We start from the raw sequence: 16,505 nt of genomic DNA, 5'->3' as shown, positions 1-16,505 counted from the left end.
GCACTTTGGATACGCACAGGGGGCAAACTGATCCCAGAGGCGGAGAGAGACGATCATAGGCAGAGAAAAAAAACTAAACAAGGAATATTATTTGCAATGCATCATAACTGAATCTGTTTACGTCTAAGAAAGACACTGAAGGTTGTGACTTCCTTCCGTTTTTATCCCACACTCATCTATTCTTTGCAAACGTGCAAGCCTGCTGCAAGTCACACGGTGGCGAGATGTTAACTGCCTCATCTGGTTTACGGGAGGTCGTAGATTCGATCCCGACTCTGACAATGCCTGTATATTTAGAGTTTGCATGTTATCCCCGTGGTTGCATGGATTTTTTTCTGGGTCCTCCAATTCTTCCCTCCACATATAGAATCAACATGCGTTTAGAGTTGCTGCTATAAATGTCCACGTGAAAAGCCACTTGTTTAAGCTTTCATTTATAGCCAGGTCGCTTCTGAAACAAAGCGATCTTGCTCAGTGGGCTTCACCTGGTAAAAATAATAATTACTCATGACATTTTTATTTAAAACTTTTGTGACTGCAGGAATTCAGACTCCTGGGGTCTTTCAGTTACTTGTGTTGTGATCGAAACGTCGTGATCTATTATTTTTCTATCTACGTGACTTTACTGAAAGACCTAAAGAGTACTGATGAAATACGCATCATAGTGCCACCTGGACAGATTTCACAACGGACCTGTATCATCAATTCTAGATTTGAAGCTTTCGTGACTGCAAGGATTCATACTCTTAGTTCTTTCGGTAAAGTCACGTAGGTAAAAAATTAAATTAATAAAAATAAAACAATAAAAATCACGACGTTTCGGAGGCAACTCAATTCAATCGAGTGTCCAATAAAATATTGATTTAATCTTGACTTAAAGCTTTTGTGACTGCAGGAATTCACATTCTTTGGGTCTTTCGGTAAAGTCACGTCGATAGGTTCAAAGAAAATAACAAAAAAAATAACAAAAAACAACGACGTTTCGATCACAACACAAGCGATCGTCATCAGGAGGAAAAAAGATGATCGCTTGTGTTGAGATTGAAACGTTGTTATTTTTTTGTAATTTTCTTTGAACCTTTCTACGTGACTTTTCCGAAAGACCCAAAGATTAAAAATATTGATTTAACTCTGTTGGAGATTACATAACCAGAACGTGAACGCAATCGTCTCAAGCAGCAGTGCTCTTTAAAAGCACTGTGGTCTCGCCCACAGACCCGCACTGACGGTCAATAAAAAATACTTGGTTCTTAGAAATGAGCAGTGGCCCCCAAAGCACGCAAGCAGGTGGAAGTGAACTGCAAATTTGAAAGGGTTCTCTAAACAAACTTGAATATTTCAGGGTTTTTTTTCTCACTATAACCTCATGAGGTGTTCACCAGAAATGTAAAACGTTAACATGTTTTTGCTTACTCCAAATTATATTCCAATTGCGCTTTTGGCACAGTGTGGCAACTGTACCGTGCGGTTAGCATGGGTATCTGATACAAGGAATTAGATGTGGGGGGTCCCCGTCTGCACCCCCACCCCTCTTCATAGCCTGGCACCTCAGCCCCTCTGGTCCGTGGACTCCGGTGCAGTAACACCGCCTGCACACTCGGTAGCTACGCCGCTGTGCCACGTCGCGACATGTGGAATTTACATTGAGAACTCGCCCATCGTGAGTGTGAATTTACATTGAGAACTCGCCCATCGTGAGTGTGAACTTACATTGAGAACTCGCCCATCGTGAGTGTGAATTTACATTGAGAACTCGCCCATCGTGAGTGTGAATTTACATTGAGAACTCGCCCATCGTGAGTGTGAATTTACATGGAGAACTCGCCCATCATGAGTGTGAATTTACATGGAGAACTCGCCCATCGTGAGTGTGAATTTACATTGAGAACTCGCCCATCGTGAGTGTGAATTTACATTGAGAACTCGCCCATCGTGAGTGTGAATTTACATTGAGAACTCGCCCATCGTGAGTGTGAATTTACATTGAGAACTCGCCCATCGTGAGTGTGAATTTACATTGAGAACTCGCCCACCGTGAGTGTGAATTTACATTGAGAACTCGCCCATCGTGAGTGTGAATTTACATTGAGAACTCGCCCATCGTGAGTGTGAATTTACATTGAGAACTCGCCCATCGTGAGTGTGAATTTACATTGAGAACTCGCCCATCGTGAGTGTGAATTTACATTGAGAACTCGCCCATCGTGAGTGTGAATTTACATTGAGAACTCGCCCACCGTGAGTGTGAATTTACATTGAGAACTCGCCCACCGTGAGTGTGAATTTACATTCAGAACTCGCCCACCGTGAGTGTGAATTTACATTGAGAACTCGCCCATCGTGAGTGTGAATTTACATTGAGAACTCGCCCATCGTGAGTGTGAATTTACATTGATAACTCGCCCATCGTGAGTGTGAACTTACATTGAGAACTCGCCCATCGTGAGTGTGAATTTACATTGAGAACTCGCCCACCGTGAGTGTGAATTTACATTGAGAACTCGCCCACCGTGAGAGTGAATTTACATTGAGAACTCGCCCATCGTGAGTGTGAATTTACATTGAGAACTCGCCCATCGTGAGTGTGAATTTACATTGAGAACTCGCCCATCGTGAGTGTGAATTTACATTGAGAACTCGCCCATCGTGAGTGTGAATTTACATTGAGAACTCGCCCATCGTGAGTGTGAATTTACATTGAGAACTCGCCCATCGTGAGTGTGAACTTACATTGAGAACTCGCCCATCGTGAGTGTGAATTTACATTGAGAACTCGCCCATCGTGAGTGTGAATTTACATTTAGAACTCGCCCATCGTGAGTGTGAACTTACATTGAGAACTCGCCCATCGTGAGTGTGAACTTACATTGAGAACTCGCCCATCGTGAGTGTGAATTTACATTGAGAACTCGCCCATCGTGAGTGTGAATTTACATTGAGAACTCGCCCATCGTGAGTGTGAATTTACATTGAGAACTCGCCCATCGTGAGTGTGAATTTACATTGAGAACTCGCCCATCGTGAGTGTGAATTTACATTGAGAACTCGCCCATCGTGAGTGTGAACTTACATTGAGAACTCGCCCATCGTGAGTGTGAACGAGCCTGGACGGTGATGTCCCGTTTAAAAAAAATCTCTCATCCGGGGCGACGCCTGTGATCCAGAAATGTCGAGGTGAAGGTCGGTGGATCGCAAGAATGTTGTGAACCATCGAGGTCCCATACCCTGGCTTTGCCAGAAGGCGGTACAAAGGATGTCGACTAATCTCCGTCTGATGAAAAATAGGAATACGTTTTTACCCTTTCTGGCAATAATACAGGCAGCGTTAAGATGTTCAAACACGAAGGCATCAAGTCTGCATTAACCACACACTGAGGCAAAACATCCAAACAAACATGCTCTCACAATATATGCATTTGTCACTGAAACTGATTGTCCTACACCAGAGACAACCTTCTTTATGGCCTAGTCTCACCAGTGTTCGACCATGAACGCCAACAGGATCAAGCAGTGATACAATCTCCATCTGTTCCATCTGTATGGGATAGAGTGTTGCTCCCTCGCACGTCACCCCCTACTGCGAGAAAAACTTGGAAGGACCCTCCTGAAAAAAACAGTCTTGAAACTCAGTGAGGCTATCCTGGGTAGACAAGCAGATAACTTGAATTGTTATCATTGCCTGGTGTATTTTTCGTCAGGTTAATTGTATAGGGGAGTAAACACGTGTCTGGAGGAAGTCCCCGCGCATGAGTGGAGAACGCTCAACGATCCACTGCAGAGATGATGGCTGATCAAGACGTCTGCATCCATAATAGAGGATTTGTTTTGTCGGGTTAGATCGCGTAAACATAAATGTGTGATTAAACCCGCCACCACCCGACACAGCCAATTAGTAAGAATCAGAAGAATAAGAATATATATGTATCCTGGAGGAATCCGATGAGCTATAAATCTCTTTTTCACAGATGCGTCACGTAAACAAAACATGCCAATTGATTACTATTTCAGCACATCGGTGTGTTGGAGAGTCAACCCACAACATGCACAATTGGAGTACGACGTTTCGCTGGTGATTACAACCAGCCTCATCAGGCAACGGCCGGAATTGTGAAGAAAGTCCTCCAGTTTTGGTCTTAAATAGAGGGGTAAAGATGATATCATCACTGTGGGGATATCAGGTGCGAAAACCAGAGGTGGGAGTGGGGGCTTAATGTAATCAATGGATTTGTGTTAATCTGAGAAAAAGACGTCTGTAGCCTGCCGTTTCGGTAGAGGCCGGTCGTTGCTTTCCGCGTCACGGCACAGACCGTTGACTCTCCCCCGTGTCTGACAGCGCTCACGGCACAGACCGTTGACTCTCCCCCGTGTCTGACAGCGCTCACGGGGCATTAAGCCCCACGCGGCCGCCAACGAGGCCCCGTGCATCCATGCTGCCTTGTCCTACGAGGACATAACGGTTCAAGTGCCCCACCACTGAACTAATTCCGGAAATTCAGTTCAGAAAACTAAATCTCCATATACCGCGTAGGCCTCGGCAAGATAAGGTAAAAGTTAAAAGGTAAAAACAACGAGCCTACCTTTACCCTACCTTTTACCTTACCACAATACAATCACTCTACCCTTACCTTTTACCCTTTAGCAGGTAAGGTAAAAGGTAAAAAGCAACGAGCCTACCTTTACCCTACCTTTTACCCTTACCCCATACAAATTACCCGATTACAGGGTAATTACTAGGGTACTACTACACATGAAAAAGGTTTATAACGGTAAATGCTAGGTAGAGCGCTTTATTCATATAGAATACTTTCGATGATTCCAATTTTACACGCTTTTTGTTGTCGTTGTTGTTGTCGTTGTTGTCATTGTTGTCGTTGTTGTTGTCGTCGTTGTCGTATCCTCAAATCTTGTAATTAAATTTTAACCCACTTCCTAATAATGTGGTATCGACTGCACACTTGGTATACTTATGGCATACTGATGACAATACTATTTTCTATCTTAAAAAAGATATATTTTTAAACAATCTTTTTCATTTGTTATGTTTCGGCTTGGGTCTAATTGTCCACGCTCAACTGACGTTGGCTGTAATTGGCCACGGTCCCTTACGTTGTGGCAAGCATCGGGGCCACTTCCTGGAGTCGTGGAGTTCTGCCATTACTAGTACATTTAATAAAAGCGTGTGTTTAAAAAAGTTTTTTTTTAATATTACTTCTTAAATGGAAGCCACGGACTGCGCCACGGAGCTTTTAGCGGTAAACAAGGTACCGTATTTACCGGGTAATACTTCGCGCTACTTTTACCCTACCGGCTAATTCTTCCGAGCTACCTTGACCCTACCGTTTACCTTACCCCTTGGCATGTCGACACCTTTATCCTTTCTCTTTACCCTTTTACCCGGTAAAAAGGGTAAATTACCTTACCTTGCTGAGGCCTAATACCGCGCCCAGATAATTACCCTAGTAGTGCCATCAATCAGTCGCGCTATTAATCAATAAACTAAACTATTAAACTATTTTTTTTATTTTACCAGCTCAGGCCCACTGAGCTATATAGCTCTTTTTCAGAAGCGACCTGACCACAAATGATAGCTCAACAAAGTGGCCTATCACGTGGAAATATATAGCAGTCAAATACCCGAAACACGTTTCTACATTTTGAGGGAAAAACCGGAGGACCCGGAGAAAAATCCGCACGACCATGGGGAGAGAGAAACACCGCAAACTTCAAATATACAGGCTTCAGGGTCGGGATCGAACCCACGACCTCCTGTATACTGGGTCGAGGTAGTTAACACTGCAAATTCATTGTGCCGCAAACATTTAGAGCACGAATCAAAATTAACTTTGTGACGGTCACTGAATGCCTCCTTAATTAAATTTCAAAAAATTACAAAGGGCAGCTGTCCATGGAGGAGCACGGGATTGGCCAAAGGGGGCTCACCAGGGAAAAATCGTGGGAAAAGGGGGCGAGGAAGTGAAGGGCGGGCCAGGGGTGGGTAAGGAAGAAGGAACAGCGTTGGTGAGGAGGAGGAGGGAGAAGGAGGGAGGAGGAGGGATGAGGAACCGAGAACCCTGCAGGTCTTTGAACAAAGAAGCGTCCTACGAGTGCGGGCGCGTGAGGGCAACACAAATAACAAGATTGCCTCCCGTGGACTTCATTTCAATATTATATTGTTAACATTATTAAGTAATGGTATTATACGCACGATTAAATGCGGCAATAACCTCGGGCAGCGAGTTCGTTCCCCATCTTTCTATCCACCACCGCTTTTCATAACTGATTTAGTTCATGTTCACAATGTGTACACGTGCATCACAACGTGATGTATCAGGCCCACACGTTGCCTCACCACCTCCTGCCCTGTACGTCGCTCTGATTACCGTCGTTTCGATATTCGTCGCCGCAACTTTCAGGAACGCAACCGACATACTCCGGGGTATCGCCGTATTTGTATTTTCAGCACAATAATGATTTTGAATCAATTGTTGTTACGTCCCCATGATGCTACGCAAAACGGCACAGCGCACTGATATTACATGTGAGTAACACACATGTAAATAAACAGACATGAGTTGGGCTATCCGCATATATGCATAATATAATTAAAATTATCAGTCCTCAGTCCATCAATCTGTGAGCCCCCAGGGCAAATGTTCAACGCACGTAGAGTATAAAAGTAGGCATAACGGACTTTCACTTCTTAGTTTTTGGGGGGCAAATTCTGCAAGCTCCGTCTCTGCGAATCCCGGCCTTAAAACGCGCTCGCGAGATCAACCAACGTGCGTGCGTCTTGTGGTGCACGGACAGGCGGGTACGCGACGCCGCGGGTGGGGACACGAGGATTGAGTGGGTGTCACAAGCGTTCGCAGAAAACCGGCGGCCGACTGCAGAACGCAGTGGTCGAAGTTTGAATAAAACTAAAAGCGGAATCCCTTAATGTTTGGTGCGGAATGCGGATTCGGATCGGTGGCACTCTGAGAACGGCACCGAGCCAGTGATGGCTGCGTGTCAGAGTGCTGAGCCAGCAGCGTGGAGACCCGCCTGGGTTGTCTCAAAGCGTGGCGCGCTACACTTACAGTTACCATTACACCGCTCCGATGGAGATCCACAATGAAGGTGAAGCTGGTGGATGTTGAGTAGCAGGGTGCTCTCAATGTTACAATAAGTGGGTGAATGCCAACATATGTGCATGCCAACACATGGGCGTGGCGGTATTCATCTTCGTCTGAAGCCCCCCCCGCCACCTCAACCAGAGTTGGAATTCCACATTCCTATGGTCAGACCAGTCCATTCATAAAGAAACCCCAGTTGACTTTCCACCAAACGGAACCTGTTGTATCGGCGCCGGGAGATGATGAATGAGAATATTTACTTATACTGCAGGAATCCGATGAGCTATAAAGCTCTTCTTCACATATGTCCAATAGGGGCAGTTCTGAATGTTACAACTACAAACAATACGAAAACACGAAAGGACCGCAAAGTATAGGAAAGGTAAACAAATCACTTTTAAAAAAATATATACAAATAAAACTGAACAATTTTTTTTATCTTACCGGTTAAAGCCCACTGAGCAATTAGCGTATTTTCAGAAGTGACCTGGCCACAAATGATAGCTCAAGGAAGTGGCTTATCGTGTGGAAATGTATATCAGAAAAATAATCTCTTGTTCTTCCACACCTCTGTCCCACTCACGTGGTGGTGCTCCGCTGTCCCTGCCAACCTTCTCTACGCTGCCCTGTCCTGCGCCGTCTCTCTTTCCGCTCCTCGGGCCACCGTGTCCGATCGCACCACATCGCCCACCCACCTCTTCTTCTGCCTTCCTCTTGATTCCTTTCTTTCCACTTGCATAATTTGCACCTTCCGACCCACGTAATTTTTCTGATGTCTCTCAACATGACCGAACCAGTAGTAAAATTATCTAAATAATCTAAACGCATGTTGACTCCATCAGAAATGTGAAATCGCAACCCGTGGACCGGGAATCCAGCAGGCGATAACCACGGTGCTACCCAGTTACCGCTACCGCATATTAATTTGTGCTACCACAAGCCGAGTTCTAGACATCTCCGAACCGCAGCCTTAACCTCATCTCCAAGCAAAAGTCAATTTGTAATCGTCAGATCCAGACGTGCAATGATTTAACCCCCCAGCGATTCACGATTCAACTCTGAAGTCAACTGTTTGTAAAGCTCACCAACTACGGTTGAAATGGCTAATGCATTAGCTCTGTCCGTCTGTCTGTCTGAAACGTGGAGGCATGATAACTGTGCGAGATATTATCCAGTGTGAATGAAACTCGAGTCTAACGTCGTGTTGCTATTATTAGGGACTTACCCTGTATAAAATTGGCCAAATTGTTCGATCGTTTGCCCGAAACTTTGGGAAACAAAAAAAAACAGCGCTAAAAGTCTTTGGAACAAGTTGAAAACCCTAACGCTAAGCCGATGTTAACCGCAAATTTTTATAAACCGAAACTAAAATTGTAATGTTTGCTCTGGAACTAAATAAACAGGGAATCGGTTGCAGGTTGCACCAGTCATTTTTATTTTCGCTTTGTTAACCGGGGGGTGTTAAAAGTGAGATTGGCCACGTTCCCTCAGCCAAGTTCACTGTCATCGCACTCGCGGAAACATTTGTCGGGGTCCCTCGGTGACAACTGTCGCAAGGAGGAGGTTGGAACGAGGCTGTCACGAGGCTGTCACGAGGCTCGACAATGTGGGGGACGCTGCTGCAACCGGCTCATCGAGAGACAGGAGACTCCTCCGATGGAGCGACCCAGCCACCACAAGTGATAGCTCAACCAAGTGGCCAATCGTCACCGTGTGGAAATGTACGGCAGCCAAATTCTCTGAACGCACGTCGATTTTGAAATGTGGAGGGAAAAACCAGAGGACCCGGAGAAAAATGCACGCGACATGGGCACATGCGCATAGACAAATGAACACAGACAGACAACCAAGGCAGGACTAGAGTCGCCAAATATTGCCGATGAGTAGAAATGTATTTTATCTCAAAATTTCATCGTAAAATGTACATTTTAGGGCTTATCGATAGCGTTACCTTTACAATCTTCCCCACTAACGGAGTAGTTGCGTTCCTGAAGAATACCGCAAGTGAGCTGTGACGTCACATCTCTGTCATGTCACCCGCATGCGGAAGCGTCATGCAGTGTGCCTGCTGACATAACGCATCCCCCCCGAACCCTCCGCGAGTAAAGTGCCATACAAATGTGTTGCAGGTCTAAGGTGTTCTTCGCGCAGCATTGCTTTATTTAACAGGGGTGGGGAATGTCCGGCCCACGGGCCGCACAAGACCCGCAAAATCATTTGGTGTGGCCCTGCCAAGGCAACCGCAGGTGGGACTCGAAATTCAATAAATCTAGGAGCAATCCTGGAAAAGCAGTTGCGAGTAGCAACATCATCAATATCAGCTAACATCACACGCCTCACCAAAGAGAAGCAGTTCCAGCCATCGCATTAGGGGTGAGTTAATTAAATGTTTGACCAAATATAACAGGTTAATTTTCAAGTTGATAATTTTGTATGGCCTGCGAATGATGTTATAAATATCCAAATGGCTCTTTATTATTAATGTCGTTTACTGCCGTACACACCCTGAAAGTTGTGATTGTCTGCAGCAAGCGCGTGTATGTGTATCTATGGACGCGCGCGCGTGTGTATGTGGGGGGAGCGGTAGTGTAGTGGTTAGCGCGCTGCGCTACGAACCCAGTGACCCGAGTTCGATTCCCGCTCACGGCCACCACCGGTGACGATTATTTGAACCGGTCCTGGGCCTCCCCTAGGTCGACTCAGCCTCAAACGAGTAACTGGTGTGGTGTGTGAACATCGCCACTGGGGAGACAAAGGTGGCCGGGCATGGTGAATCCAAGTCCCGGGCGAAGCCGGGTAGTAAAGCTAGTATAATATAAAGCACAATCCGCGATAACACGTGAGATGCGTTTGCAGGCTGAACAAACACCGTGGGTAGCATCTAGAAGCATCCAGCAGCATCCCAATTCCTTGTGTGATGCTACGCCGAGGCAGCCCTACGACCGCTTATTCCTACTCGCGCTGCGATGTAGTTCCGTTCGGCCACTCGCGTTATATCCAATTCGCATCTGCGTCATAAAAAAATACGTTCCCTAATACATTCATCATCGCGTTATATCCAATTCGCGTTTTGAAAACACGCGGCGCAATAGGAGAACAGACTACTTATGGGACAACTCCTTCAGAGCCGAATCAATTCCAGTTTACATTCCGAATCCAAAACTGAAATCTGACCGATCCCAAATCTTTATTTGCTTGACATGAAAGGCACAAAAAAACTATTTTCCATTGCAATAATTTCTCTCAGCCTAGGGTTGGCCTTGGATTGGCTCAGATATAATCTGCCACTGGGCTCTGCAGAATATGATGATCAAGTTAAGATGAGAGCAACCCACGCAGAGCGAATTCAAATAAAAAGCAGCATTTTTGAACGGAAATAAACGTTGTTTTCCTATTCTATTGCGCCTGCAAACTGTTGAAGCCATCATTCTACCACTCTTTGACTACTCCGACGCCGCTTGAAAATCAGCTACCAATGAAACACAGCTTAAACTAGCTTTATCATTCTACTCTTCGATTTGCACTGGATGTACCATCAAGGACCTGAATGTAACTTTCTGACCCGCCCCGACTAGACAGCTATGAAAAAGAGCTTCATAGCTCAGCGGATTTCTCCAAGATAAATAAAGTCTGATTCTGAAGGCCATTAACATTAAAACACATTCCTGCGGAGGGAGCTGGTAGGAACGTTGGGTTGCTCGATCAATGGCCAGGGTCAACGGCGGCGTGGTGTATTCCGCAAATATGCCCGACTGTGAGGGCGGGCACAAGGCGTGAGTAGGTTAAACGTTGAGTTTTATAAGGGAACCACGGGGTGACCAGCCCCTCCCCACCCAGCCCCACCCCTCCCACTCCCCACCCAGCCCCTCCCCACCCTCCCCACCCAGCCCCTCCCCACCCAGCCCCTCCCCACCCAGCCCCTCCCCACCCTCCCCCTCTCCACCCAGCCCCTCCCCACCCTCCCCTCTCCACCCAGCCCCACCCTCCCCAACCAGCCCCTCCCCACCCTCCCCTCCCCACCCAGCCCCTCCCTCCCCACCCAGCTCCTCCCTCCCCACCCAGCCCCTCCCTGCACGACGGACACAATAATCCCCTGTGGGCTGGTGGAACCAGTGGGTTCCGACCAGAATAACGCCGAACTTAATTCATAATGACAGCAAATAACTCTAGCCAGACTTAATCAATTGAGCATTTATTATAATGTAACACACTCTCTTCAATCAACCCGTATCACTCATTCATTATTATTCTAATCCCCATAAAGATAATGAACTAACCCTATTTAGCAATTAACACTTTACTAGAATAACAATGCCATTAAAAATCCAGCTTTATTATGAACGCGCAACTCCGATTACCACAGTGGACTACGTAGGTGCGAAATAAGTTGAACATACATACAACACAAAATAGTACACCTTAATTCTGTATAATTAAGGAAAGCAGACTTTCACCCACACCGCTAAACAGATGCACCTTATTAAAATAATGTAACCTGCCAATCACAACCAATCAACTCTAATTACTATTCTGGATCACGTGCACGATTGTGCTGGTGACGTATTAGGGCAGCTCCACACAAGAGCAAAGCTGCTGCTATCACCTGATGGAGCTGGATATATAACCTCCATCAGAACGTCTTCGGAATAAAATTGTTAAATTTTAGCTTGGTTTTCAACATTTCGGCTTGCTGAAAAATGAAATCGGTTGGTATATATACCCACGTTGACAACCTGATTTGATTGGGATCTGTCGGGTGGTGGAGGGTACAGCTGGAAATTGGCATTATCATACCTGTCAACCCCTCATCAGTGCCTACCTTCTTACAGACCAATTCAGACTTTAGTGGTCACCCCGTGCCCTTATAAATATCAAAGTTCATCCCACAAAGTCTCATCACAAGGGAGAAACACAAATAGACAAAAAAATAGGTTTGCCTGTATTGAAACGGCTGTATGCCGTATGGACCTCAAAACTCAATTTCCCTGGACAAGAATATGGAGTAACCCTATGGGTTGCCACCGTATGCATTATACGGATACGATCTAACACAAAAGTAATTATGAATCAATTTTCCACTTGTGCTCAAGGGCCAGGACGCTGGAATTAAAAAATATTGCACGAACAAGAATTGCACCGTAGGTAACTGATTTTAACTCTGCATGGTAACTGTTAACAATCACGATGGTAACTGCGATTAACTCTGTCGCCATGGCAAGCCATGGTAACTGTTAACTTTGACACCGCAGTAACTCGAGCTCTCATCATAATCATCCATGATCTATCCACTTCTGGATGAATTACTCCCCAAGCCACCGACACCTCTCCCAGCCTTGTGATGCAGCAATCCAGTTCGATCGTCCACAGGAGCTGATCTCTTCACTCCATATCCACGGTGGACGTCCTCTTTGGCTGCCACTCTCTCTATAGCCCGAACATCTGCCATCAACCCTATTGGCAACATGTCCTATCCAAACCCACTAATTATTTTAACATTTAACCCTTTCCCATTCTGTTGACATAAGTGTATGTCAGAATAAAAAAAATTAACCAAAATCTTTATCGGTACCGAGGCTCCCACAAGGCCATGCGGGAGGGCGCGTGGCAGTTTGGCGCCAGCTATTGTAGAGTGTGGTTGTGTCGCTACAGTTCTCTGACATGAGTACGATGTCTTTAAAAACAACGGTGCCACTACGGCTCTCTAAATAAAACTAACGCTGAACCGCTTGCACGTTCCAAGATTCAGTGGTGAACGGGACCACCACCCTTCAACTTGCAGACGTCTCGGAGCGGGAAAGGGTTAAGAAGATGTCGCTCACTCTAAATCCGATCCACGTTGCATTCACGATATTGTACAGCGTTTAGAATGCATCATCACTGACACATCGCTATTATGAGCCTGTGTGATGCGTGCAAGAATTCTCGTCACCGGTGCGCTCCGACTAGGGAATTTGGCTCCTTATTCGGCAAATAAATTAAGATTCGTCCAATCGTGAACGAGTGCCGACACTGGATCGAGCCTGGATTTGGATTGATCCCATTGCTACCTAGAAACGTAATCGTTCAAGTAAAGAATGAAGTATGTAGTTGGTGCAGGTTGGTGAAGGCGGGGAACATAGACGGTGAAGCTTAGAACTATAGAACAACAATGTATTTTGCCTTTGCTGACCACGGAGTCTCACAGGAGCCGATAACACCTGTTCCATTGAGATGGTCGCCCATCCATGCATTATCCAGGCTCAACTCTCCTTAGCTTCACAGATCAGACAAAACGAGGTGTATACTGGTGGATTTCGTCAAAAGGCTGGAGTCAAATACAGGAGTGATGGCGCGGCGCAGTGGTAACACAGCAACAAGAACCTGGGTTTGATTCCCGACTCGGGCGCATTTCTGCGTAGGAGTGTGTATGTTCTCCCCCCCTGTACTGCATGTGTTTATTTTTTCCGGGTTCTCTGTTTTATTTTCCCATAGCAAAAAACACATTCCTGCGGAGGGAGCTGGTAGAAACGTTGGGTTGCTCAGTCAATGGCCAGGGTCAACGGCGGCGTGGTGTATTCCGCAAATATGCCCGACTGTGAGGGCGGGCACAAGCCGGTGTGAGTAGGTTAAACATTGAGTTATATAAGGGCACCACGGGATGACCAGCCCCTCCCCACCCAGCCCCACCCCTCTCACCCCCACCCTCCCCACCCAGCCCCTCACCACCCAACCCCTCCACACCCTCCCCACCCAGCCCCTCCCCACCTTCCCCACCCAGCCCCTCCCCACCCTCCCCACCCAGCCCCTCCACACCCTCCCCACCCAGCTCTTCCCCACCCTCCCCACCCAGCCCCACCCTCCCTCCCCACCCAGCCCCACCCTCCCCACCCAGCCCCTCCCTCCCCACCCAGCCCCTCCCTGCACGACGGACACAATAATCGCCTGTGGGCTGGTGTAACCAGGAGGTTCCTACCAGTAAAACATACAAAGTAACCATTATTTTAACGTCTCCAATGCTGAAAAATTCCCTGCAAGTTATTCAACAGGGCTATAAAACATCGCCCTCCTAATGAGAATGCTTGGCAGGACCCTCTTGAAAGAATCGTGAAGACTCATTGGGACTTTCTTGCGTAAACAAGTGTAGCAATGATAATACACGTGGGCAGGACGCTACAGAACTTGATGGGTGACCACTGGAACTTGACGGGCAATTCCCTTTTGTGTGACACTTTTCTGGCAGAAATAACTCCACGTTTACCTTCATGCGCTTTGGAAAGTCCAAGGCGAAGAAACTGTATCCGCGCCCCCGGTTTCCTCCTCCGATCACGAGGACCGTCACGGGCACAGCCTCGCCATCTGAAACCCACAAACGCCCGTGAATTTACAGTCACGCGTAGCATCGACTCCGTCCGGGTTTTTTTTCTTGTTTCGCTTGTGCCGTACAGCTCTCCTGATATGTTTTTGATTGCTCCGCTTGCCGTTCAACAACGACGTCTGACGTTTCACTCCCACGTGTTGGGAGGATTGTTTAGGAATCGAATGTACGCATGTTGAACTTCTTTCGCACCGTACGTAGCCAACCGTGCTAATCGGAGGTGCGGGGGGGAAAGACAACAAACTAAACACAAAAAGCATTTCTAAAAAAAAAAATTCAATCTAGATTTAAAGGTGCATTGCTCCAGTGGCTTCCGAATATCGAATATTTTTTTTATAGGTTTTACAACACAAATATGTGCATTGCGTGTACAAAACTCTCGGGCCTATCCAGACCACCAGTTCAAAAGCACTGAATGTGTAGTAATTTTATCTCTTAGATCACAGATTGAATGAGTAAAGGTACACTGATTTTTTTTCCAATTAGTCCTCTGTTGACTTCGTGCAAGATACACGACAGAGTCTTAAACACTTTTAATAGAATCATGCCTGGCATATTCAGAACCCACTTTGCTATACTACTCCCTCTGTGGCAGCTTTCTGTCTGGCATACAATCTCCATAACCTCTTTTTAAACAAAAAACTATTCTATTTTTACAAGGTAAGGCCTACTAAGCTATGTAGCCCTTTTTCAAAAGCTACCTGGCCACAAATAATAGCTCAACAAAGTGGCTTATCATCACGTTGAAATTTATAGCAGACAAATACTCTAAATGCATGTGCATGTCGAATCTAAATGTGGAGGGGAAAACCGGAGGACCCGGAGAAAAATTCACACGACCGCGGGAAGAGAGACATGCAGACTCCAAATATACAGGTCAGGCTCGAAGCCACGACCTCCTGTATACCAGGCGAGGTAGTAAACATCTATCCAGACCCGACGTAGCTGACCTACCTGAGATCCCGCCAAATCATTACCCAAGTTGCCAAGCCCATGCACACAGTTTGGCTATCTCGGGCAGTCAGAATAATTATCGTAAACACGGCACGTTTTGTCAAATGTTTGAAGGGTGGTCGTCACGTCAGTGATGTGTAAGCGTTGCCCGTGATCGGGACTCATGAAATGTAACTTTAAGATTAATGTTTAATAAAAAATCACCACTCAAAATTCCTTGACCACTCCAAGCTTCAGAATACACTCAGCTTTGCGGCCACCCACACCCAAGGATGACATTTAGTTTTATCCCCAACGTAAACAAGTCCCCTTGAGAGTGCCACGGCTCGAAATACAGAATTATATCCTTCATCTGACACAAAAACATATTTTAAAAAATTCCACTTAAGAGTATAAAGTGTAACGTTTATGGGTAAATAAGAATATTTATTAAGTATAATTTTTTTACTGGATATCTGTGGGAAAAAAAACTATCGCATTCCTCCAGCATAAATATTCTGATTGCGACCATGACGATGCATGATTATTTACGATGCGATCTGGGTTCAAACTCATCACCATCATCACCACCACCATGAACCACTGTGACTCGCCACTGATGCACGGCCCCTTTAGACCGCCCCCCACACCCCGACTACCTCCACCCACAACTACCCCCACCCCCACCACCGTGACATCACGTGACCTGCTGCATCCGGGATCTTGAGCCTTCTAGAATCGGCGTCATCGGCGCTGGGAGCCGCCGCGCCCGACATGGCGGGTCGCGCGCGCGCACGCGGCAGGCACGCGCACGAGCACCACGCTCGCCACTCTCGCCTCGCTCGCTCGCCACGCTGCAGACGGGCCGGGGGGGAAGGCGATCACTGGCGGGGGACCGCTCGAACCTTGCCGCGCTGAACGTGGCGGCGCGGGTTAAAGGAAACAACGGGTGGGGGGCGGGGTCGTGGGGTGGGGGCCGCGGTGGTGACGGCGGCTCGCCCTCGAAACCCAAGAAACGCGCCTTGCCATTTCCGGTTTGCACACGGGCCGTCGCGCCGCCACCGGAAGTCGAGAAACCCCCACGTGTTTTTTTGTTCCCGTTGCTA

At 46.7% G+C, this 16,505-nt stretch overlaps 1 protein-coding gene across 1 annotated transcript in view; it reads right to left on the bottom strand.

The window, feature by feature from the left end:
• The window catches only part of LOC144942697 (putative oxidoreductase YteT), a 244,460-nt gene extending 228,098 nt beyond the window's left edge, over positions 1-16,362 (bottom strand). The window contains exons 1-2 of the mRNA XM_078869534.1: positions 16,106-16,362; positions 14,350-14,447 (exon numbers count right to left, since the gene is read on the bottom strand). Coding sequence (XP_078725660.1) covers positions 14,350-14,447; positions 16,106-16,175 — 168 coding nt within the window. The 5' untranslated portion in view covers positions 16,176-16,362. The remainder of the gene's footprint in view (positions 1-14,349; positions 14,448-16,105) is intronic.
• Between the last annotated feature and the right edge of the window lie 143 nt (positions 16,363-16,505).

The sequence above is a fragment of the Lampetra fluviatilis genome, chromosome 28, assembly GCF_964198595.1.
Source record: "Lampetra fluviatilis chromosome 28, kcLamFluv1.1, whole genome shotgun sequence".
Lineage (NCBI taxonomy): Eukaryota > Metazoa > Chordata > Hyperoartia > Petromyzontiformes > Petromyzontidae > Lampetra > Lampetra fluviatilis.
Note: the sequence above shows the minus strand (reverse complement) of the source record. Positions and strands in the feature narration are given on the sequence as shown.